This window comes from Hyla sarda, assembly GCF_029499605.1.
Source record: "Hyla sarda isolate aHylSar1 chromosome 1 unlocalized genomic scaffold, aHylSar1.hap1 SUPER_1_unloc_22, whole genome shotgun sequence".
NCBI lineage: Eukaryota > Metazoa > Chordata > Amphibia > Anura > Hylidae > Hyla > Hyla sarda.
Window position 1 is genome coordinate 13,200 of NW_026607584.1, and position 23,835 is coordinate 37,034.

Genomic DNA, 23,835 nt, shown 5'->3' on the forward strand with positions numbered 1-23,835 from the left:
ATGACTCCACCCCAGACTATGATGGATCCACTGACTAGGTTTACAGCCTCCATGATTGTAACTATAATGTCTCCTCAGATGTTTCCCCAGATTATCTCCAGGAAATGGATTTTATTTCTCCATAGAATCTGGTGCGGTTTATCATCGTCTCCTCTTCTTCCCTTCAGGTTTCTCCAATCCAGGATCCTCTGCTGATATCTTCTATATAAGAGAATTCTCCTGGATGACCCATCAACCATGGAGAGAGACAGGAACAAGATGGCCGACAGGATCATAAACCTCACCCTACAGATACTCTTCCGGCTTACTGGAGAGGTGAGGGATTCTGGGAGTGATGTCACATGACCTCATTTTTATCTATGTAATAACAGATGGATATGACTGGAGAGGTGAGGGATTCTGGGAGTGATGTCACATGACCTCATTCTTATCTATGTAATAACAGATGGATATGACTGGAGAGGTGAGGGATTCTGGGAGTGATGTCACATGACCTCATTCTTATCTATGTAATAACAGATGGATATGACTGGAGAGGTGAGGGATTCTGGGAGTGATGTCACATGACCTCATTCCTATCTATGTAATAACAGATGGATATGACTGGAGAGGTGAGGGATTCTGGGAGTGATGTCACATGACCTCATTCTTATCTATGTAATAACAGATGGATATGACTGGAGAGGTGAGGGATTCTGGGAATGTATGTAGTGATATTAATGTGTCTCTCCATACACAGGATTACACAGTAGTGAAGAAGTTCTCTAGTGGGCGCTGTCGGGCCCCTGTGTGTGAAGGATGGGGAAGAACCCTGAGCCAAATCCCGGGGCCCCCACCTCACTCCCTGATACATGAGGAAATGGATGAACAGAAGATCCGAGAACTCATCAACGATCAAGATGATGGAGCTGCTGACTGGAGAGGTGACCCTGCTGGGACATTATACAGTAATGGAGGGGTCTGGTGATGACTGGAGAGGTGACACTGCTGGGACATTATACAGTAATGGAGGGGTCTGGTGATGACTGGAGAGGTGACACTGCTGGGACATTATACAGTAATGGAGGAGTCTGGTGATGACCGGAGAGGTGATACTGCTCGGAATGCTGGGACATTATACAGTAATGGAGGGGTCTGGTGCTGACTGGAGAGGTGACACTGCTGGGACATTATACAGTAATGGAGGGGTCTGGTGATGACTGGAGAGGTGACACTGCTGGGATATTATACAGTAATGGAGGGGTCTGGTGATGACTGGAGAGGTGACACTGCTGGGACATTATACAGTAATGGAGGGGTCTGGTGATGACTGGACAGGTGACACTGCTGGGACATTATACAGTAATGGAGGGGTCTGGTGATGACTGGAGAGGTGACACTGCTGGACATTATACAGTAATGGAGGGGTCTGGTGATGACTGGAGAGGTGACACTGCTGGGAATGCTGGGACATTATACAGTAATGGAGGGGTCTGGTGATGACTGCAGAGGTGACACTGCTGGGACATTATACAGTAATGGAGGGGTCTGGTGATGACTGGAGAGGTGACACTGCTGGGATATTATACAGTAATGGAGGGGTCTGGTGATGACTGGAGAGGTGACACTGCTGGGACATTATACAGTAATGGAGGGGTCTGGTGATGACTGGAGAGGTGACACTGCTGGGACATTTTACAGTAATGGAGGAGTCTGGTGATGACTGGAGAGGTGACACTGCTGGGACATTATACAGTAATGGAGGGGTCTGGTGATGACTGGAGAGGTGACACTGCTGGGACATTATACAGTAATGGAGGGGTCTGGTAATGTCTGTAGAGGTGACACTGCTGGGACATTATACAGTAATGGAGGGGTCTGGTGATGACTGGAGAGGTGACACTGCTGGGACATTATACAGTAATGGAGGGGTCTGGTGATGACTGGAGAGGTGACACTGATGGGACATTATACAGTAATGGAGGGGTCTGGTGATGACTGGAGAGGTGACACTGCTGGGACATTATACAGTAATGGAGGGGTCTGGTGATGACTGGAGAGGTGACACTGCTGGGACATTATACAGTAATGGAGGGGTCTGGTGATGACTGGAGAGGTGACACTGCTGGGACATTATACAGTAATGGAGGGGTCTGGTGATGACTGAAGAGGTGACACTGCTGGGAATGCTGGAACATTATACAGTAATGGAGGGGTCTGGTGATGACTGGAGAGGTGACACTGCTGGGATATTATACAGTAATGGAGGGGTCTGGTGATGACTGGAGAGGTGACCCTGCTGGGACATTATACAGTAATGGAGGGGTCTGGTGATGACTGGAGAGGTGACACTGCTGGGACATTATACTGTAATGGAGGGGTCTGGTGATTAGAGAGGTGACCCTGCTGGGACATTGTACAGTAATGGAGGGGTCTGGTGATGACTGGAGAGGTGACACTGCTGGGACATTATACAGTAATGGAGGGGTCTGGTGATGACTGGAGAGGTGACCCTGCTGGGACATTATACAGTAATGGAGGGGTCTGGTGATGACTGGAGAGGTGACACTGCTGGGACATTATACTGTAATGGAGGGGTCTGGTGATGACTGGAGAGGTGACACTGCTGGGAATGCTGGGACATTATACAGTAACACCACTGGAGGGGTCGGGGTGATGACTGTATCATTATGTGTCAGGTTCCTATAAGGTGTCAGGACGTGGCGATCTATTTCTCCATGGAGGAGTGGGAGTATGTAGAAGGACACAAGGATCAGTACAAGGATCAGGTCATGATGGAGGATCAGCAGCCCCTCACATCACCAGGTAATAGACATGACTATATACACACGTCCTCTCATTATTTGTATGTAAAGAATGAATTCAGTCTCTGTATGTGTTCCCTACAGTCAGATCCAGTAAGAGAACAGCACCAGAGAGGTGTCCCCGTCCTCTTCTTCCACAGGATGATCAGGTAGATGGAGATATTCCCTATGATCTGTAGAAGGGCTGTGAAGCTCTTGTCGTCAGTCCCCTCACCCTCCATGACTCCTCATCTCCTGCTCATCTATAACATCCCACGTGACTTCCCCTACTGTCTGATGACTTTTACAATATTTCTTCCATATCTTATGAATCAGGGAGAAGATCCGAACAATATTAATGCTCCAGAGACAGATGTGAGCGGTGATGAGCAGTATAAGGAAAACATTCCTACAGGGAAAGATCTGATCTATATTAAAGCTACAGACATAAAGGAAGAAGAAGAGACAGATGTGAGCGGTGATGAGCATTATAAGGAGGATATTCCTACAGGGAAAGATCTGATCTATATTAATGCTACAGACATAAAGGAAGAAGAGACAGATGTGAGCGGTGATGAGAAGTGTAAGGAGGACATTCTTACATGGAAAGATCTGATCTATATTAATGCTACAGAGATAAAGGAAGAAGAAGTGACAGATGTGAGCGGTGATGAGTAGTATAAGGAGGACATTCCTTCAGGTAACCGCCCAGGTGAGTAGTAACCACTAAATGCAGAGAACAGTCATAGATTCTTCTTGGTCACTGGCTGCAGTTATTCTTGGGGGATGTAATGGTGTAACTAGAGTTTTTTGGGGGGCTTCAAAGCAAATCTTAGACCACAGGCCCTTCTGTGCGCTCTTACTATAGATTCTTCACCTTTTATGCCCCCTCACTATTACTGTGCCCCACAGACTGTTCTGCATCTTCTGTTCACCCCACACTGTGTATATACCCACTTTGTTCCAGTGGAAGAATAAATACCTCTCCCCATCATCCCCCAGAGCGGCTGTGTCCTCCGGCAGATGTCACCTGGTGTTGGCTGCTTTATGATCTGATCATGTGGCCTGTACCTGGCAGACATTACTAGCTGCTCCAGAACACTGCTGTATACAAGTGGTGCGGAAATCATGGGGCAGAGAGACAAAGAAGCGGAGACAGTTGAAGCGGTGCTCCCCCGAGGAGCTGAGACATATACCCCGGACCCCCAGAGGAGCCCCCCCTGCAGCCATGATCATTACACCCCTGGATGGAAACATTGCTGCTCACCAGAGACTAAGAGGAAGAGACCTAGATGCCGGACGATCAGTCATAGACCCTATGGGAAGGACAGTTCAGCTAAAGCCATGTCAGCAAAGTGAATGTACAGGATATTAAGCTTGAAAATAAGAACAAGTCTTAGCAGTTTAGGCTTCTGGTCGGTAGAGTCTAGTCATGTGATCAGGTTGGTCTCATTAGGTGAACTGCAGTGATCAGACTCCCCCTCTCTCTCTGCAAAGTCAGAAGAATCATGGGAAATGTAGGCAGGATGAGAAAACCATTTATGTTCTGTGGCTTAAAGGGGTACTCCGGAGGGGGAAAAAAATCAACTGATGATAGAAAGTTATACAGATCTGTAAATTATTTTAATTTAAAAATCTTAACCCTTCCAGTACTTATCAGCTGCTGTATGCTTCAGAGGAAGTTATGTAGTTCTTTTCTGTCTGACCACATTGCTCTCTGCTGCCACCTCTGTCCATGTCAGGAACTGTCCAGAGCAGGAGAGGTTTGCTATGGGGATTTGTTCCTACTCTAGACCAGTTCGTGACCCGGACAGAAGTGTCAGCAGAGATAAGTACTGGAAGGGTTAAATATAGACTGCAGGGAGCTTAGTGGAGCTGACCAATCACTGTGTCTCAGCTGACTGGGGGGGGGGGGGGGGTGAAAGTTCAGATCCCCCCCCTGCCTGCCCCTAGAAGTCCAGGCAGAGCGGGGGAAGATGACCCTGAGAGCTGTGGGGGGCAATGAGGCGGGGGGACGGCGGCACATACCTGAGGACCGGCACAGGCAGCGGGGACCAGCGGCAGGCAAGTGGAGGAGGCGGCGTTGGTATCAGAGGCAGCAGTGAAGATCGCTGTAAAGTGATCTTCACTGCTGCTTCTAGCCTTTGGCTGTCCGGGCATGCTGGGAGTTGTAGCTTTGCAACATCTGGAGGGCCACAGTTTTTAGACCACTGTTGCAAAACAACTCCCAGTATTGCCGGACATTGACTGTCCAGGCATGCTAGGAGTTTAGCAACAGCTGGAGGCACCCTGTTTGGGAATCACTGGTGTAGAATACCCCTATAACCAAATCCCTAATTAAGGCCCCAAATACGCATGGCGCTCTCTCACTCTGGAGCCGTCGTATTTCAAGGCAACAGTTTAGGGCCACATATGGGGTATTTCCGTACTCGGTAGAAATTGCCTAACAAATTTTGGGGGGCAAAAGTAAAGTTGGGGTCTACATTAGCATGTTATTGTAAAAATGTTTTTATTTTTTACACTAACTTGCTGGTGTTGCCCCATACTTTTCATTTTCACAAAAGTTAAAAGGAAAAAAAGACCCTCAAAATATGTAATGCAATTTCTCCTGAGTACGGAAATACCCCATATGTGGGCGTAAAATGCTCTGCGGGCGCACAACAAAGCTCAGGAGTGAGAGCGCACTATGTACATTTGAGGCCTAAATTGATGATTTGCACAGGGGTGGCTGATTTTACAGCGGTTCTGACATAAACGCAAAACAATAAATACCCAGATGTGACCCCATTTTGGAAACGACACCACTCATGGAATGTAACAAGGGGTATAGTGAGGCTTAACACCCCACAGGTGTTTAAAGAATTTTCGTTAAAGTTGGACGTGAAAATGAAAATTTTAAATTTTTTCACTAAAATGCTGGTGTTATCCCAAATTTTTCATTTTCACAAAGGGTAGTAGGAAAAAAGCCCCCCATAATTTGTAACACCATTTCTTCTGAGTAAGGAAATACCCCATATGTGGATATAAAGTGCTCTGCGGGCACACTACAATGCTCAGAAGAGAAGAGCGCCATTGGGATTTTGGAGAGAGAATTTGGCTGGAATTGAAGGCCATGTGCGTTTACAAAATGTAATTTTTCATTTGCACAGCCCACGGTTCCAAAAGTCTGTCAAATGCCAGTGGGGTGTAAATACTCACTGCACCCCTTATTACTAGAGATGAGCGAACTTTTCAAAAATTCGATTCGGCCGATTCGCCGAATTTTCCCGAAAAGTTTGTTTCGATCCGAATTTATTTGCGGCGAATCGATGTTAAAAAAGGCTATTTCTAGACTACATACAGCCTCTATAGGGGTATATAAAACGCATATGGAGTGTGCTGGAGTAGTAAAATAATACTGTTATTCAGAATAGCATGCAGATTACCGGCATCGCTTATAGAATCACTGCCGCACAGCAGCACAATGACAGAGCCTGGTGGTGGCATCAGTATCAGGAGACCATATAGTGACTGGATGACATAGCGTGGACATAGCGTGGCAAGAGGAGACCATTTAGTGGCTGAATGGCACAGCGTGGAGTTGGCTGATGCACTAGTACACTACACACCAGGGCTTCACAATCCCCCCCAAAAAAACAACACAATATATTAAATTTTTGTCAAAGATTTCTCATTGGTAGCACCTGCTATCCAAAAATTTGAAATTTCCAGACCCAGGCCCCACCCCTGTGGCATCAGTAACCCATATATTGCCTGCATGACACAGCCTGGAGTTGGCTGATGCAAGAGTACACACCAGGGCTTCACAATCCCCCCCCAAAAAACCAACACAATATGTGAAATTTTTGTCAAAGATTTCTCATTGGTAGCACCTGCTATCCAAAAATTTGAAATTTCCAGAACCAGGCCCCACCCCTGTGGCATCAGTAACCCATATATTGCCTGCATGACACAGCCTGGAGTTGGCTGATGCACCAGTACACACCCGGGCTTCACAATCCCCTCCAAAAAAAAAAAAACATTTTAGAAATTTTTTAAAGAAATACCTTTGTGTAAGAGCAAGCACATATCCAACAGTTCACAAGACTCTATAATGCAGGACGGTGGACCACCCAAAGACATTCTTCTCAAAAATAATAAACCACATAATGTTTGAAATTTTTTTACAAAAACTAATTCAATATGTGTTTAAGCGCATCTGTCTCCAAAAGATCAGATCACCAAAGGACTTTTTTTTGCCCAAAATGATGAAGCAGAGTTAATCCCTGTCCGTATTTTTTTAAAATTTTCATTAAAAAATCATACGCAACAAGCGTTCCGTTGTGTAACGATTAGCATTCTGGAAAATTCAATTTTATTACTGATAAAATTATCAGTAAATAAAAAAAAAAAAACACTACCCAAGAGTGTTTAATTACCCCATACATTGCACCAGGAGCAGTCAAGAGTAGGCCTCAGCAGTACCCAAGAGGCTTTAATAACCACCTACCTTTGCACGATCAATTGCGAGATCAAGCAATACCAGGTGTGTTATGCCCTCTGATTTCCGGGGCCGCAGGCGCGCTCCACTGAACGGATTAGCGTGTCTCTATCTCTCATTGACCGGTGCTGGTAACCTGCTAACTCCCGGAAAGGTAAGTTGCTGCGAAGCAGGTGGTCTTCCCCGGGCCCATTTGGCTCCAGAATTTCCACTACTGCCACACCACGCTGACTGCCAACCGTGCTACCGCCTTGCTGACTCAAGGTCAACCTGCAACTCTTTTCTCCCGATGATGAACCCCCTTCTCCTGAGATCGAGCAATAACAGGTGTGTGATGCCCTCAGATGCCCGGGGCCGCAGGCTCGCTCCACTGAACAGATTAGGGTGTGTCCATCTTTTTTTGTAGCACCCGCAATCCAAAAATTTTAAATTCCCAGACCCAGGCCCCACCTCTGCAGCATCAGGAACACATTTATTGCCTGAAGAACACAGTCTGGAGTTGGCTGATGCACCAGTACACACAGGGCTTCACAATCCACCCCAAAATCAACAAAATTGTATACATTATTTTTTTAAATTTACAACTTTGTGTAAGCACAAGCGCATATCCAACATTTCAGAAGACTCTATAAGGCAGGACGGTGGACCACCCAAAGACTTTCTTCTCAAAAATAATGAACCACATAATTGTTGAATTTTTTGTAAAAAAAAATTGAAATTCCTAGACCCAGGCCCCACCTCAGCTGCATCAGTAACCCATAGATTGCCTGAAAGACACAGCCTGGAGTTGGCTGATGCACGAGTACACACCCGGGCTTCACAATCCACCCAAAAAAAACGCAATTTTTTTTGAAATTGTCTGACAAAATACCTTTTTGTTAAAACAAGCGCATATACAACAGTCCAGAAGACTCTATAATGCAGGACGGTGGACCACCCAAAGACATTCTTCTATAATATAATAAACCACACAATATGTTAAATTTTTTTAAATAATTGAAATTCCAAGACCAAAGCTCCACCTCTGCTGCATCATTAACCCATATATTGCCTAACGGACACAGACTGGAGGTGACTGATGCACGAGTACACACTACACACCCGTCACCCGGGCTTCACAATCCACCCCAAAAAAACGCAACATTTTATTGAAATTGTCGGACAAAATACCTTTTTTTTTTTTTTTAAAACAAGCGCATATACAGCAGTTCAGAAGACTCTATAATGCAGGATGGTGGACCACCCAAAGACATTCTTCTCAAAAGTAATAAACCACACAATGTTTGAAATTTGGTTAAAAAAAATTATTACATGTGTGTAAGTGCATCTGTCTCCAAAAAAATCAGATGGCAAAAGAATTCTATTCGCCAAAAATGATTAAGCAGAGTTAATCCCTCTCCATCTATTTTTTTTTTTCATTAAAAAATCACACGCAACAAGCGTTCCGTTGTGTAACGGTTAGCATTCTGCAAAATTCAATTTTATTACTGATAAAATTACCAGTAAATTTAACAATAACACTACCCAAGAGTGTTTAATTATCCCATACATTGCACCAGGAGCAGTCAGGAGTAGGCCTCAGCAGTACCCAAGAGGCTTTAATAACCCCTTACCTTGCCCAATCAATTGCGAGATCGAGCAATAACAGGTGTGTTATGGCCTCAGATGTCCTGGGCCGCACTAGCGCTCCACTGAATGGATTAGCGTCTCTCTATCTTTCAAGGACAGGTGTGTGTTGCACGCTGAAACCAGTTTGTGATAGGGATCTGTGATTGCAATTATTTAATCTTAAAACGAGAAATTACCAGTAAGTGAGGGTCATAAGATGGTGTTTATTAAGTCCCTGCCCTTTGTACACACCGCCCTTCGCTATAAGCGATTGGATTAGTTAGTGAGTTGGTTAGTGAGGTCTTTGGATCGGCCCAGGCGGGGTAGGAGAAGGCCCTGGCAGAGCGCCGAGAATTTAACGATCATTGTTGAAATTTGCATTAAGCATGTATTTAGCTACTGCTAAACATCCAAAAATTTAAGGCCCAAGGCCAGAGGCACCAGGGAGGCAAGTAGTTCCTGAAAGACACAGAATGAGTCTGGAGCATGCATTTGCAGTACCCAAGAGGTTTTCATAACCCCTTACATTTAAATATCAATGTTTACATTTGCATTAAGCATGTATTTAGCTACTGCTAAACTTCAAAAAATTATAGGCCCAAAGCCAGAAGCTTCAGTTTTCCCCATATTAGGAGCATAGTTGTCCCCCAGATTCGGCAGCATAGATGTCCCCCAGATTAGGACCATAGTTGTCCCCCAGATTAGGCAGCATAGATGTCACCCAGATTAGGAGCATACTTGTCCCTCAGATTAGGCAGCATAGATGTCCCCCAGATTAGGCAGCATAGTTGTCCCCCAATCAGCGCGGGCCGGTCAGAGCCAATCAAAGGGCCGTATGTGTCAAGCGGACCGTACAATCCCCAGGTCTGCCCCAGAGGGTTTCATAACCAACCACAATAGAGAAAATTTTGTTGTAGGAGCATGGTCAATCTACTCAGACCCATCTGTCATTGGTGGCTGGAAATCCTGGCTGATCCATCCCTGATTTATCTTGACAAACGTCAGTCTCTCCACATTTTTAGTGGACAGACGAGTTCACCTTGGGGTGACTATGGCCCCGGCCGCACTAAACACCCGCTCTGATGGCACACTACTGGCCGGGCAGGACAGCTTTTCCAGGGCAAACTCCGCTAGTTGCGGCCATAAATCGAGTTTGGCTGCCCAGAAGTCCAGCGGATCTTCAACGGTTGTTGGCAGGGTCATGTCGTGGTAAGCCATCGCCTGCTGGTTCAGGTCCTGCTCCATGTCCACCTGCTGCTGATGAGTAGCTTCACTATGCGGCTGAAGCTAGCTACTCATCAGCGACTGGAGACTCAGGCTGCTGCTGATTGAGCCGGTACTGCTCCTGCCACCCCTCCCCTCCCCAGCAGCCGTGGCAGTTGAAGGTGAGCGCAGAGGGCCCTCCGAGTCAGACCTGCGAGTGGATGGACCATGTGGCCGATAGGCATCGGCCAACCGACTACGTAGAAGCTCCCTGAAGTAGGTCAGTTTGTCCTCCCTCTCAGTGGGTGTAAAAAAGGCCCCCATTCTGGGCCGGTAGCGAGGGTCTAATAAGGTGGAGATCCAGAAGTCATCGCGCTGACGAATTTTGACAATTCGGGGGTCACTACGCAAGCAACTCAGCATGCATCGTGCCATTTGTGACAGTGACTCACTGTGACTACCTGCCTCCATCTCCACTGCATACTGCCATGGTGTGTCTGGGTCCTCTGTCTCGCCTCCCTCGTAATAACCCTCCAGCTCCTCTGGCTGCTCCTGCTCCTCCCCTCCTGTCCAATGACCAGAAACACCGGCCATCTCATCCACCGTAAACTGTGCTCCACTCTGCCCCTCATCATCCTCCTCCAGTTCATCCCCCACAGGACTCATGTAGCCTTCTGATGTAGGCGCAACATCTCCATTGCCGTGACCAGCCATGTTTTCAATCATTTTTTGGAGTGAATGTAGGAGTGGAATTACGTCGTTCATGGCTTAATTCGAGCGACTAACAAAAAATGTGGCTTCCTCAAAGGGCCTCAGCAAACGGCAGGTGTCACGTATGAGCTGCCACTTGTTCACATTGAAGTTACACCAAAAAATCCGTGATGGCTTTTCTTTGTTCGTATAGTCTGTCCAACATATGGAGGGTGGAATTCCAACGTGTGGCAACGTCACAAATGAGACTATGTTGTGGGATACCGTTCTGACGCTGCAGCTCAAGCAAAGTCTGCTTGGCGGTGTACGAGTGGCTGAAGTGCATGAACAGTTTCCTTGCCATTGTCAGGACGTCTTGCAAATGGGGTGAAGACTTGATGAACTTCTTGACAACCAGATTCAACACGCGTGGCAGGGCGAATGGTTCACACTTCCTTGTCGCAGCGCAGCCACAATGTTCTTCCCATTGTCGGTCACCATGGTTCCCATTTCCAGATTTCGTGGAGTAAGCCATACTCGGATTTCTTTCCTAATGAACTTCAGCAGTTCCTCCCCTGTGTGACTCCGTTCACCAAGGCAAACCATGTCAAGGACGGCTTGACACCGCTGTGCCCTACACACGTGGTACGATGAAGGGCCACCGAGATTTGGATGTGCAGTGGAGGCAGAGGACACAGGGGTGGAGGAGGAGGAGGCGCACACTGTAAAAGGACCAACTGCCTGGGAGCGAAAGCGTGGAGGAGGAAGCGGTGTGACCTGTCCAAGTTGCTGCTGTGGCTGTGCAGGAACAACATTTACCCAGTGGGCCGTAAAAGACATGTATTGTCCCTGCCCATAGTTACAGCTCCACACATCGGCGCTGCCGTGCACTTTTGAACACACCGACAGGCTCAAGGACTGGCTCACCTTCTCTTGTACAAACTTATGCAGGGCTGGTACTGCCTTCTTCGCAAAGAAATGATGGCTTGGGACTCTCCACCTCGGCTCGGCACAAGCCATCAATGCCCTGAAAGCTGCAGAGTCCACCAGTTGGAAAGGGAGGGACTGCAACACCAGCAACTTGGACAGGAGCACATTCAACTTCTGTTCCGTTGGAGGAGTGGGCGCATACTGTTGTCTCTTGGACATGGCTTCGCCGATCGATTGTTGGCGGAATGGCTGACTACGAGCGGAGGAAGCAGGAGCGCAAGAAGGATGGTTTGACACAATGCTCCCTTTGGCTGAGGTGGTGGAGCCTTGGCTGGATGACGGAGGGAGCGGATGGCCACTGGGTGATGCGGCAGGCTGGACCACTACCTCGGAGCCACTGTTATCCCAGGCCGCTTTATGGTGGCGAATCATGTGTTGACGCAGAGCCGTGGTGCCGAGATTGGGACCCTGGCCACGCTTCACTTTCTGCCCACAGATTTTGCATGTGACTACGGTCCTCCGGATTCTTTATGAAGAACAACCACACCGCAGAGTAGCTGATTTTCCCACCCGTAGTTCGCACTATTTCACTGCTATTGGCGCCGTCTCCAGGAACCCCTGTTCCACTACCTCCCTGAATGGTAGCTTGCCGCGAAGCAGGTGGTCTCCCCCTGGCACGTTTGGCTCCTGAATTTTCACTACTGCCACCACCACGCTGATTGCCAACCGTGCTACCGCCTTGCTGCCTCATAGACAAAGAGCAAATCTCTTCTCCTGATGATGATGATGAAGCCCCGGCTTCTGCACCCGGCTCCCAATTGCGATCGGCTTCATCATCATCAAAAGATGTGTGCACATCACTGATGTCCTCCTCGTGTTCCACAACAGTGTCTGCCTCAGGACCCTGAGCAATTGAAACACCGCCTCCCACGTCACTCTCCGCATCACTACTGCGGAGTAAGGGACGCATGTCTCCTCACATTCTTGGCTGCCCATTAGATGCTGACTGTCCTCTATTACATCGTCCTCGCTAAATTGTGGAGCTGAACCCAAAGCATGAGATACTTCTTTGGGAGAGGGAACAGCATAGGACAAAGCCAATGGGATTAAGGGGACTGCTCCCGGGCCATGCCAACTGAGGGTTGTGTCTGAGGAACCCACGGACTCTTGACTGGGGTTGTCAGATGTCGCTTGTGATGATGGGGATGAGTGTGCAAACCAATTGACGAGGAGAGATGGGTCGACGACGCGACCGCTGGGTGTTAATGGGAGCTCAGGCCTATTGCTGCGACTCCTGCTGCCACTTGCCCCAAGTCTGCTGCCAACTCTGCCTGACGTATGTAGGCCTCTGCCCCTTCTCTGTGCACGTCCTGGCACTTCCCTGCCTGACATACTTAGTGCGTTTATGAGGGTATAGAACAGCAGCAGGCGATTACTTACGGCTGTCCTTTCAAAGTACATAGGCCCTAGACAGAATAACAGTTACTAAATAGTACACTCCTTTGTTCTATGTATGCCCTTTGCACTGATGAGCGAACTGTTAAGCGTATTTATACTCAGAAAAAAACTATTTTTTTGTTGTATACACCAGCCAGTGTATACTAATGTGTGGAATAGCACTGAATTTAGCACCGAGACAGAAATACAGGTACTAAATAGTACACTACTTGGTTGTATGTAGGCCCTTTGCAATGATGAGCACACTGTTAAGCGTATTTGTACGCAGGAAAAACTTTTTTTTTCTTTAATACACCGGCAGGTATATAACGTGTGGTATAACACTGAATTTAGCACAGAGACAGAAAAAAAGGTGGTATATGGTACGTGTCACGATGCCGGCTGGCAGGTAGTGGATCCTCTGTGCCAGAGAGGGATGGCGAGGACCGCGCTAGTGGACCGGTTCTAAGCCACTACAGGTTTTCACCAGAGCCCGCCGCAAAGCGGGATGGTCTTGCTGCGGCGGTAGTGACCAGGTCGTATCCACTAGCAACGGCTCACCTCTCTGGCTGCTGAAGATGCTGAAGATAGGCGCGGTACAAGGGAGTAGGCAGAAGCAAGGTCGGACGTAGCAGAAGGTCGGGGGCAGGTGGCAAGGATCGTAGTCAGGGGCAACGGCAGGAGGTCAGGAACACGGACTAGGAACAGACAAGGGAACGCTTTCACTAGGCACAAGTGCAACAAGATCCGGCCAGGGAGTGCAGGGGAAGTGAGGTGATATAGGGAAGTGCACAGGTGGGAGCCAATTAAGCTAATTGGGAAGATTGGGCCAGGCACCATCATTGGTGCACTGGCCCTTTAAATCGCAGAGACCCGGCGCGCGCGCGCCCTAGGGAGCGGGGCCGCGCGCGCCGGGACAGGACCGAGGGAGAGCGAGTCAGGTACGGGGACCGGGGTGCGCATCGCGAGCGGGCGCTATCCGCATCGCGAATCGCATCCCGGCTGAAGGCGGGACCGCAGCGCACCCGGTCAGTGGATCTGACCGGGGCGCTGCAACAACGAAGATGAGGCGAGCGCTCCGGGGAGGAACGGGGACCCGGAGCGCTCGGCGTAACAGTACCCCCCCCCTTGGGTCTCCCCCTCTTCTTGGGGCCAAAGAACCTGAGGAAAAAAAACTCAATTTTTCCGTGATGAGGTCCGATGCAAATTAGGAGGGGTTCTGTGTGGAAACGTACGAGACAGTCCAATCTTTTATTGTAAAAACAATAGATGTAGAGGGGTCTGGCGAGACTGGTCACAGGAACGTAGAACCTGTTGATGAGAGAGGCCAAAAAAAATTTTCCTGCAGATCCGGAATCCAAGAAGAGCATAGTAGAGAAGGAGAAGGTAGAGGCAGATATCCGCACAGGCACAGTAAGGCGTGGAGAAGCAGAGTTGACATCAAGAACTGTGTCACCTTTGTGCGGAGTCAGCGTACGTCTTTCCAGGCGGGGAGGACGGATAGGACAATCCTTCAGGAAGTGTTCGGTACCGGCATAGTACAGGCAAAGATTCTCCATGCGGCGTCGTGTCCTCTCTTGAGGTGTCAAGCAAGACCGGTCAACATGCATAGCCTCCGCGGCGGGAAGCACAGGAACAGATTGCAGAGGACCAGAGGAGAGAGGAGCCGGAGAGAAAAAACGCTTCGTGCGAACTAAGTCCATATCCAGGCGGAGCTCCAGACGCCATCCGGAAGAACGCATGTCAATGCGAGTGGCTAGATGAATGAGTTCATGTAGGTCAGCAGGAGTCTCTCGTGCGGCCAGAACATCTTTAATGTTGCTGGATAGGCCTTTTTTAAAGGTCGCGCAGAGAGTCTCACTATTCCAGGACAACTCGTAAGCAAGAGCACGGAACTGAATGGCGTACTCGCCAACGGAAGAAACACCCTGGGCCAGGTTCAGCAGGGCAATCTCGGCTGAAGAAGCTCGGGCAGGTTCCTCAAAGACACTTCGAATTTCCGAGAAGAAGGAGTGTACAGAGGCAGTGACGGGGTCATTGCGGTCCCAGAGCGGTGCGGCCCATGACAGGGCTTTTCCAGACAGAAGGCAGAACACGAAAGCCACCTTAGACCTTTCAGTAGGAAACTGGTCCGACATCATCTCCAAGTGCTGGGAACATTGCGAAAGAAAGCCACGGCAATACTTAGAGTCCCCATTAAATTTGTCCGGCAAGGACAGGCAGAGGCTAGGAGTGGCCACTCGCTGCGGAGGAGGTGCAGGAGCTGGCGGAGGAGAAGATTGCTGGAGAAGTTGCGACTGAAGTTGGTGCGAAATGGTGGACATTTCCGACAGCTGACGGGTTAGAAGGGCGATCTGTCGGGCTTGCTGGGCGGCCACCGTGGTGAGGTCAGCGACAACTGGCAGAGGAACTTCAGCGGGATCCATGGCCGGATCTACTGTCACGATGCCGGCTGGCAGGTAGTGGATCCTCTGTGCCAGAGAGGGATGGCGAGGACCGCGCTAGTGGACCGGTTCTAAGCCACTACAGGTTTTCACCAGAGCCCGCCGCAAAGCGGGATGGTCTTGCTGCGGCGGTAGTGACCAGGTCGTATCCACTAGCAACGGCTCACCTCTCTGGCTGCTGAAGATGCTGAAGATAGGCGCGGTACAAGGGAGTAGGCAGAAGCAAGGTCGGACGTAGCAGAAGGTCGGGGGCAGGCGGCAAGGATCGTAGTCAGGGGCAACGGCAGGAGGTCAGGAACACGGACTAGGAACAGACAAGGGAACGCTTTCACTAGGCACAAGTGCAACAAGATCCGGCCAGGGAGTGCAGGGGAAGTGAGGTGATATAGGGAAGTGCACAGGTGGGAGCCAATTAAGCTAATTGGGAAGATTGGGCCAGGCACCATCATTGGTGCACTGGCCCTTTAAATCGCAGAGACCCGGCGCGCGCGCGCCCTAGGGAGCGGGGCCGCGCGCGCCGGGACAGGACCGAGGGAGAGCGAGTCAGGTACGGGGACCGGGGTGCGCATCGCGAGCGGGCGCTATCCGCATCGCGAATCGCATCCCGGCTGAAGGCGGGACCGCAGCGCACCCGGTCAGTGGATCTGACCGGGGCGCTGCAACAACGAAGATGAGGCGAGCGCTCCGGGGAGGAACGGGGACCCGGAGCGCTCGGCGTAACAGTACGCTATTTGCTTGTATTTAGGCCCTTTGCAATGATAAGGCCACTGAAAAAGCGTATTTGTACTCAGGAAAAATGTTTTTTTTCTTTAATACACCGGCAGGTATATAACGTGTGGTATAACACTGAATTTAGCACAGAGACAGAGTAACAGGTGAAAAATGGTAAAAAGGCACCAAAGTCCACACTAATATGACTTATTTCTGAACAGCAGCAGGACCCAACAGTGCAGCACCACAAAAAAATAATCCAGGGATTAAACCCTAAATTGCACTCTGTCCCACAATTCTGAGCAGCAGAAGATTTGTGGAGAATAAAAAAAATCAATAGAGCTGAAAAATGAGGAGATAAGATGGTTGATAAAGTTCAGGCAGCTTGGAGATCTGTATGAGGCAGCTGACAGCTATCTGCCCCTCTCTGCTGCAATGCTCAATAATGTGAATAGGAGGCTTAGCAATCAATGATCCTTCTCAGTGTAACAGCACAGCACTCTGCACTCCTGCCTTTCCATAATGCTGATGTGACTAGCAGTTGCAGTGTAACGCTGTGGTATGAGCTATTCACACGCACACAGTCCCGTCCTCTCCATCTGAGTGCATAGATGAAATGAAGTGAGGCAAGATGGCCGCCAATTATATAGGGGCTGTGACATCACAGGGGTCAGTGAACACTGATAGGCTGCATCTCACATGTGGTTCAGGGTCAGCCCGCCTACCTTCATTCCCGCCGCTGTTTCCCGCCCTCCCATAATCCCCTGCCCCATGTACTCACATGTGGATCCGCCATCTTAGGTCTCCAATAGCCTGGAACGCTGTAAAATGGAGTTTAATGAAGCGATTTGTGCGATAGAATCGCGGCGATATTCGTATTCGTTGCGAATCGAATTTTTCATAAAATTCGCAACGAATTCGGGTTTGTCAACTTCGATTCGCTCATCTCTAGTGTTAAGGCTAACTGGACCCCTTGTTACGTGCAGCACTAGGACCCCGCAGAATGCATTGTCGTCCCCATAGATGCCAATGCATTTCTCAGCAGATCTCCCTAAAGATCCACCCAGAAATGCATTGCCATCTATGGTGACAGCAATGCAGTCTGTGCGGTCTTAGTGCTGCCGGCTAAATCTCCAGCAGAAATTCTGCCCAGAGATTCCGTAGTGTGAACCTAGCCTTAAAGTTACAGTGGTCAGATGTGCAAAAAATGGCTGGGTCCTTAAGGTGAAAATGGGCTGGTTCCTTAAGGGGTTAAACCCCACTGGCATTTGACAGATCTTTGGAACAGTGGGCTGTACAAATGAAAAATTTTCATTTTTCATTTTCACAGACCACTGCTCAAAAAATCTATCAGACACCTGTGAGGTGTAAATGCTCACTGCCCTTCTTATTAGGGGTGTAGTTTCCAAAATGGGGTCACATGTAGGAGGGGGGGGGTCACTGTTCTGGCACCATGGAGGCCTAAACGCACATGGTCTTCAATTTCAGCCAGATTCTCTCTCCAAAAGCCCAATGGCGCTCCTTCTCTTCTGAGCCCTGTAGTTCACCCGCAGAGCACTTTACATCCACATGTGGGGTATTTTCTGACTCAGAAGAATTGGGGTTACAAATTTTGTGGGGCTTTTTCTCCTATTACCCCTTGGGAAAATGATAAAATTGGGGTAACACCAGCATTTTAGTAAAAAAATGTTTAATTTTTTTTATTTTCACCTCCAATTTGTCAAACACTTGTGGGATGTTAAGGCTCACTATACCCCTTGTTACTTTACGTGAGGGGTGTAGTTTTCAAAATGGGGTCACATGTGGGTGTTTTTTTTATGTTTATGTCAGAACTGCTGTGACTTTCGGCCTCAAATGTATATGGTACACTCTCCCTTCTGAGCCATGTTATGCGCCTGCAGAGCACTTTGCGTCAAAATATACAATTTTTTTTTCCTTTTACCTCTTGGGAAAATTAAAAGTATGGGGCAACACCAGCATGTTAGTGTAAAAAATGTAATTTGTTTACACTAACATGCTGGTGTAGACCCCAAATTTACCTTTCCCTAAGGGGTAAAAGAAGAGAGAAAAAAATGTGTAACCCATAACTGTTCCCTTGAAATGTGAGAGGGCTCCAAAGTGAAAGAGCACCATGCGCATTTGAGGCCTAAATTAGGGATTTGCATCCACCAACAAATTACCCTACGGCAGTGCTTCCCAAATTGGGTGTCTCCAGCTGTTGCAAAACTCCCAGCGTACCAGGACAGTCAATGGCTATGCCGATGTTCTGGCCCCTGTATCACCCGTCATTACGCACAGAGCAAGTATGCTGACAGCAGGGTGCCGCAACCAAGATCACGGGGGTCCTCTGGAGAGGGGATAAGATGTCTAGGTGCGTAGTACCCCTTTAAGAGGGAAAAACATAAAATATATTTAACCCCAACCCAAATGTACCTTATTTTTATTTTCTACCTAAGGTACATAAAGACCGAAAAAAAATCCCCTTGTCGTCCGATAGTTGCCTGATGTTTATCTGAATATATAGACCATCAGTTACAGAAATGTGCGGTGTCTTTACCAGCAAACCTCAGAGATAAAGGGCATTTATTAACCCTATTGAGAGATATCATACGGGAAGAGGACTATATGTGGGCAACACTAGATGTTTCTTCATTATATAGTAACATCCCACATGACAGAGGAGTGGAAGCGGCGTGATCTTTTTTAGTGGAAGATCCCTTGATGCCCATACATCGGAGGAACTTCATTTTGGAGGCCATTAAAGGAGTAGTCCAGTGCTGAAAAACCCAAGGATAGGGGAAAGGTTTCAGATTGCGGGGGGTCCGACCGCTGGGGGCCCCCGCAATCTCCTGTACGGGGCCCTGGCTCGCTGGCCAGATAGCGCATGTTGACCACCAGACGAAGCGGCAGCCGACACGCCCTTAGCCTCTTAGCCCTTGATAAAGTCACAGCCTGTGGCGAAACGTCGGGCGGGCGGGCAATGTGTTAGATTTTTAATTGTCTCACACTATAGATTGTGGACTGCAGCCACAATCTATCTTTTCAATTCAATTAAGATAGCATGCAGTGTCATGCCAATCAATGGATTATGGATCAATATGTGTGAGGTTATTTTAATCTTGGCTCAATAAACGTTAAGTTTTATATTGGGTGGGAAATATAGGGTCTTAGTGACTGCTTAGCGGTCAAATGTTAATAGTACCCCTATAACTCGTTGGGGGACGAAGGGCGTATGCATACGCCCTCGCGTCCCGTCACTTAAGGACGGCGAGCGGCAGTGATCGGACCGGGATGACTGCTGATATCTATCAGCAGGCATCCCATGGCAATGCCTAGGGGGGGTCCTGAGATCCCCCCATATCGGCGATCACAGCAAATCGCAGGTCAATACAGACCTGTGATTTGCCGCGATCCGGGCAAATCGGGTCACTGGTGACCCGATCTCCCGGAAAATAAGACTGATCGGAGCTGTCAGAGACAGCTCCGACCAGCCTAAAGGATAGGAGCGAGGTGACAGTGTTGCCACCCCCTCCTATCCCCTGCCATTGGTTGGTCAGGCTGACCACCAATGGCAGGAGGGGGGCAGGGGGTTAGAGTTCATTTCCCCCGCTCTGGCCACCGATCGGAAGTCGGTACAGAGCGGGGGGAACACGGGCGGAAAGGGGGGAGCATGGCCCGGCTTACCTGGACCTTCAGGGGCGGCATCGGCGGCATCCACGGAGCAGCGGCTGCAGCAGGAAGAGCAGTGGCCGGAAAGTGCGGCGGAGAAGGCTGCAGTGAAGATCGCGATAAATGATCTTTACTGTGGCTTTCTAAAAGCTGCAAAACTACAACTCCCAGCATGCCCACACAGCCAAAGGCTGTCTGGGCATGCTGGGAGTTGTAGTTTTGCAACATCTGGAGGGTCACAGTTTGGAGACCATTGTGTAGTGGTCTCTAAACTATGGTCCTCCAGACGTTGCAAAACTACAACTTTCAGCATGCACTGACTGTCTGGGCATGCTGGGAGTTGTAGTTTTGCAACATCTGAAGTGGCACAGTTTGGAGACCACTATATGGTGGTCTCCAAACTGTAGCCTTCCAGATGTTGCAAAACTACAACTCCCAGCATGTCCAGACAGTCAGGGATGCTGGGCGTGTAGTTCTGCAATATCTGTCCCTTCAGATGTTGCAGAACTACAACTCCCAGCATGCCTGGACAGTCTGGGCATGCTTGGAGTTGTAGTTTTGCAACATCTGGAGGGCTACAGTTTGGAGGCCACTACTTGGCGGTCTCCAAACTGTTCTTCCCCAGTTGTTGCATAACTACAACTCCTAGCATGCCCAGACTGTCCATGCATGCTGGGAGTTGTAGTTCTGCAACATCTGAAGGGACAGATATTGCAGAACTACACGCCCAGCATCCCTGACTGTCTGGCCATGCTGGGAATTGTAGTTTTGCAACAGCTGTAGGCACACTGGTTGGGAAACACTGAGCTAGAGTCTGTTTCCCAACTCAGTGATTCCAACCCATGTGCCTCCATCTGTTGAAAAACTACAACTCCCAGAATGCACTGACAGACCATACATGCTGGGAGTTGTAGTCTTGCAACAGCTGGAGGCACATGGGTTGGAATCACTGAGCTAGAGTCTGTTTTCTAACTCAGTGGTTCCCCACCAGTGTGCCTACAGCTGTTGTAAAACTACAACTCCCAGCATGTACGGTCTGTCAGTGCATTCTGGGAGTTGTCATTTTGCCACAGCTGAAGGTTTGGAGCGCCCCCCCCCCCCCCCCCCTCGCATGTAAATGTACAGGGTACACTCACACGGGCGGGTTTACAGTGGGTTTCCTTCAAGGAAATGAATGTACCCTAAAAACACTACACTAACAAATAATAAAAAGTAAAACACTACACATACACCCCTTACACGTCGCCCCCCCCCCCCCCAATAAAAATGAAAAACGTCTCATACGGCAGTGTTTCCTAAACAGCGCCTCCAGCTGTTGCAAAACCACAACTCCCAGTGTTGCTGGACATAGACTGTCCTGACAGGCTGGGAGTCTTGCAACAGCTGGAGGCCCCCTGTTTGGTAAACACTGCTGTAGGGTTTTGGTGGAGACAAGCCCCATCCTTGTAATCGGGTCCACCCCTACTGCAAATTCCTTATTCAGGCCTCAAATGCGCATGGCGCTCTCTCACTTCAGAGCCCTGTCGTATTTCAAGGCAACAGTTTAGGGCCACATATGGGGTATCTCCGTACTCGGGAGAAATTGTGTTACAAATTTTGTGGGGATTTTTCTCCCATTACCCTTTGTAGAAATGGTAAATTTGGGGAAAAAAACTGCACTTTAGTGAAAAAATGTTTTTTTCATTTACACATCCGAATTTAACGAAAAGTCGTCAAACACCTGTGGGGTGTTAAGGCTCACCGGACCCCTTGTTACGTGCCTTGAGGGGTGTAGTTTCCAAAATAGTATGCCATGTGTTTTGTTTTTGCTGTTCTGGCACCATAGGGGCTTCCTAAATGGGACATGCCCCCAAAAACCATTTCAGCAAAATTCACTCTCCAAAATCCCATTGTCGCTCCTTCCCTTCTGAGCCCTCTACTGCGCCCCCCGAACACTTGACATACACATATGAGGTATTTCCATACTCGAGAGAAATTGGGTTATAAATTTTGGGGGGCTTTATCTCCTTTTACCCCTTGTAAAATGTCAAAAACTGGGTCTACAAGAACATGCGAGTGTAAAAAATGAATATTTTGAATATTCTCCTTCACTTTGCTGCTATTCCTGTGAAACACCTAAAGGGTTAACAAACTTTCTGAATGTTATTTTGAATACTTTGAGGGGTGCAGTTTTTATAATGAGGTAATTTATGGGGTATTTCTAATATGAAGGCCCTTCAAATCCACTTCAAAACTGAACTGGCCCCTGAAAAATTCTGATTTTGAAAATTTTGTGAAAAATTGGAAAATTGCTTCTGAACTTTTAATCCCTCTGATGTTTTCCAAAAGTAAAAACATCTCAACTTTATGATGCAAATATATAGTAGACATATTGTATTTGTAAATCAATATATAATTTATTTGGAATGTCTGATATCCTTACAAGACGAGAGCTTCAAAGTTAGAAAAATGCTAAATTTCCAATTCTTTCATCAAATTTTGGAATTTTTCACCAAGAAATGATGCAAGTATCGACAAAAATATACCACTAACATGAAGTAGAATATGTCACGAAAAAACAATGTCAGAATCAGAATGAAAAGTAAAAACATCCCAGAGTTATTAATACTTAAAGTGACAGTGATCAGAATTGCAAAAAATGCTCCCGTCCTTAGGGTTATAATGGGTAGTGTTGCTCGCGAATATTCGCAATTCGAATATTATTCGCGAATATCGCATATTCGCGAATTTCGCGAATATAGCGCTATATATTCGTAATTCCGAATATTCTTTTTTTTTTTTTTTTTTAAATCACAGTACACATCACAGTGATCATCCCTCTCTGCTTCCAGCTTGTGTGGTGTAAAGAAGGCTCTAATACTACTGTGTGAGACTGGCGTGCGTAAATTCGCATATGCGAAAATTAGCATATGCTAATTTTTTCATATGCAAATTTTCGCATATGCTAATTTTGTATATGCCAATATTCACATATGTTAATTTTCGCATACGCGCATTTTCGCATATGCGAAAATAAAACGAGAATATAACGAATATGCGAATATTCGCGAATATATGACGAATATTCGTCCATATATTCGCGAATATTCGCGAATTCGAATATGGCCTATGCCGCTCAACACTAATAATGGGCTCCGTCCCCAAGGAGTTAAGAGGGAAAAACATGATATATATTTAACCCCAACCTAAATGTACCTTATTTTTATTTTTTACCTAAGGTACATAAAGACCGAAAAAAAATACATCAGAGGAACTTCATTTTGGAGGCAATTAAAGGAGTAGTCCAGTGCTGAAAAACATCCCCTATCCCAAGGGTAGGGGATAAGTTTCAGATTGCGGGGGAGGGGTCCGACCGCTGGGGGCCCCCGCGATCTCCTGTACGGGGCCCTGGCTCGCTGGCCAGATAGCGCGTGTTGACCACCAAATGAAGCGGCAGCCGACACGCCCCTTCAAAAAAAGCGCTATGGCAGAGCCAGAGATTGCCAAAGGCAGAGCTGCATCAGTCCCCCCAAAAACTTTGAGTTCCTGGATTTAAATATCTATATTCCGGATGGCTGTTCGCATACTGCCAACTATTTTAAGGAACTACCTCGACTTTAACAGTTGCCATCGGAAACAATGGAAGAAGAACATTCCATTCGGTCAAATGAAAAGAATCCGGAGGAATTGTTCTTCCACACAAAAATGCCAGCAACAACTAGATAACCTGGAGAATCGTTTTAAACAAAAAGTGTATCCCAAACCCCTTATACAAGGAGCACGCCAGAGAGTGGACGAATTAGAACAAAGTGCTTGCTTGGAAAATAATAAACAGGGTAATGCAGAGGGAGGTTATAATGATGAATTTGATTCTGGTTTTCTAACTACCGTATATACTCGA

The 23,835-nt window shown here is 47.8% G+C and overlaps 1 protein-coding gene across 5 annotated transcripts; it reads left to right on the forward strand.

Annotated features, from left to right (window-relative positions):
• LOC130298128 (oocyte zinc finger protein XlCOF7.1-like) lies at positions 1 to 23,242 on the forward strand. Of its 5 annotated transcripts, none has more exons than XM_056551030.1 (6): positions 1 to 315; positions 740 to 923; positions 2,679 to 2,805; positions 2,889 to 2,953; positions 3,120 to 3,495; positions 23,174 to 23,242. In XM_056551030.1, the coding sequence occupies exons 2-5, from the start codon at positions 852 to 854 to the stop codon at positions 3,459 to 3,461; spliced, it is 606 nt and encodes a 201-aa protein (XP_056407005.1). In that variant the 5' UTR covers positions 1 to 315; positions 740 to 851; the 3' UTR covers positions 3,462 to 3,495; positions 23,174 to 23,242. The 5 variants fall into 5 exon arrangements, with proteins under 5 accessions (XP_056407005.1, XP_056407006.1, XP_056407003.1 ...); XM_056551031.1 differs by lacking the exon at positions 23,174 to 23,242 and adding an exon at positions 1,034 to 1,088 and having other exon boundaries at positions 3,120 to 4,143; XM_056551028.1 differs by lacking the exon at positions 23,174 to 23,242 and adding an exon at positions 3,696 to 4,143.
• The last annotated feature ends 593 nt before the right edge of the window (positions 23,243 to 23,835 follow it).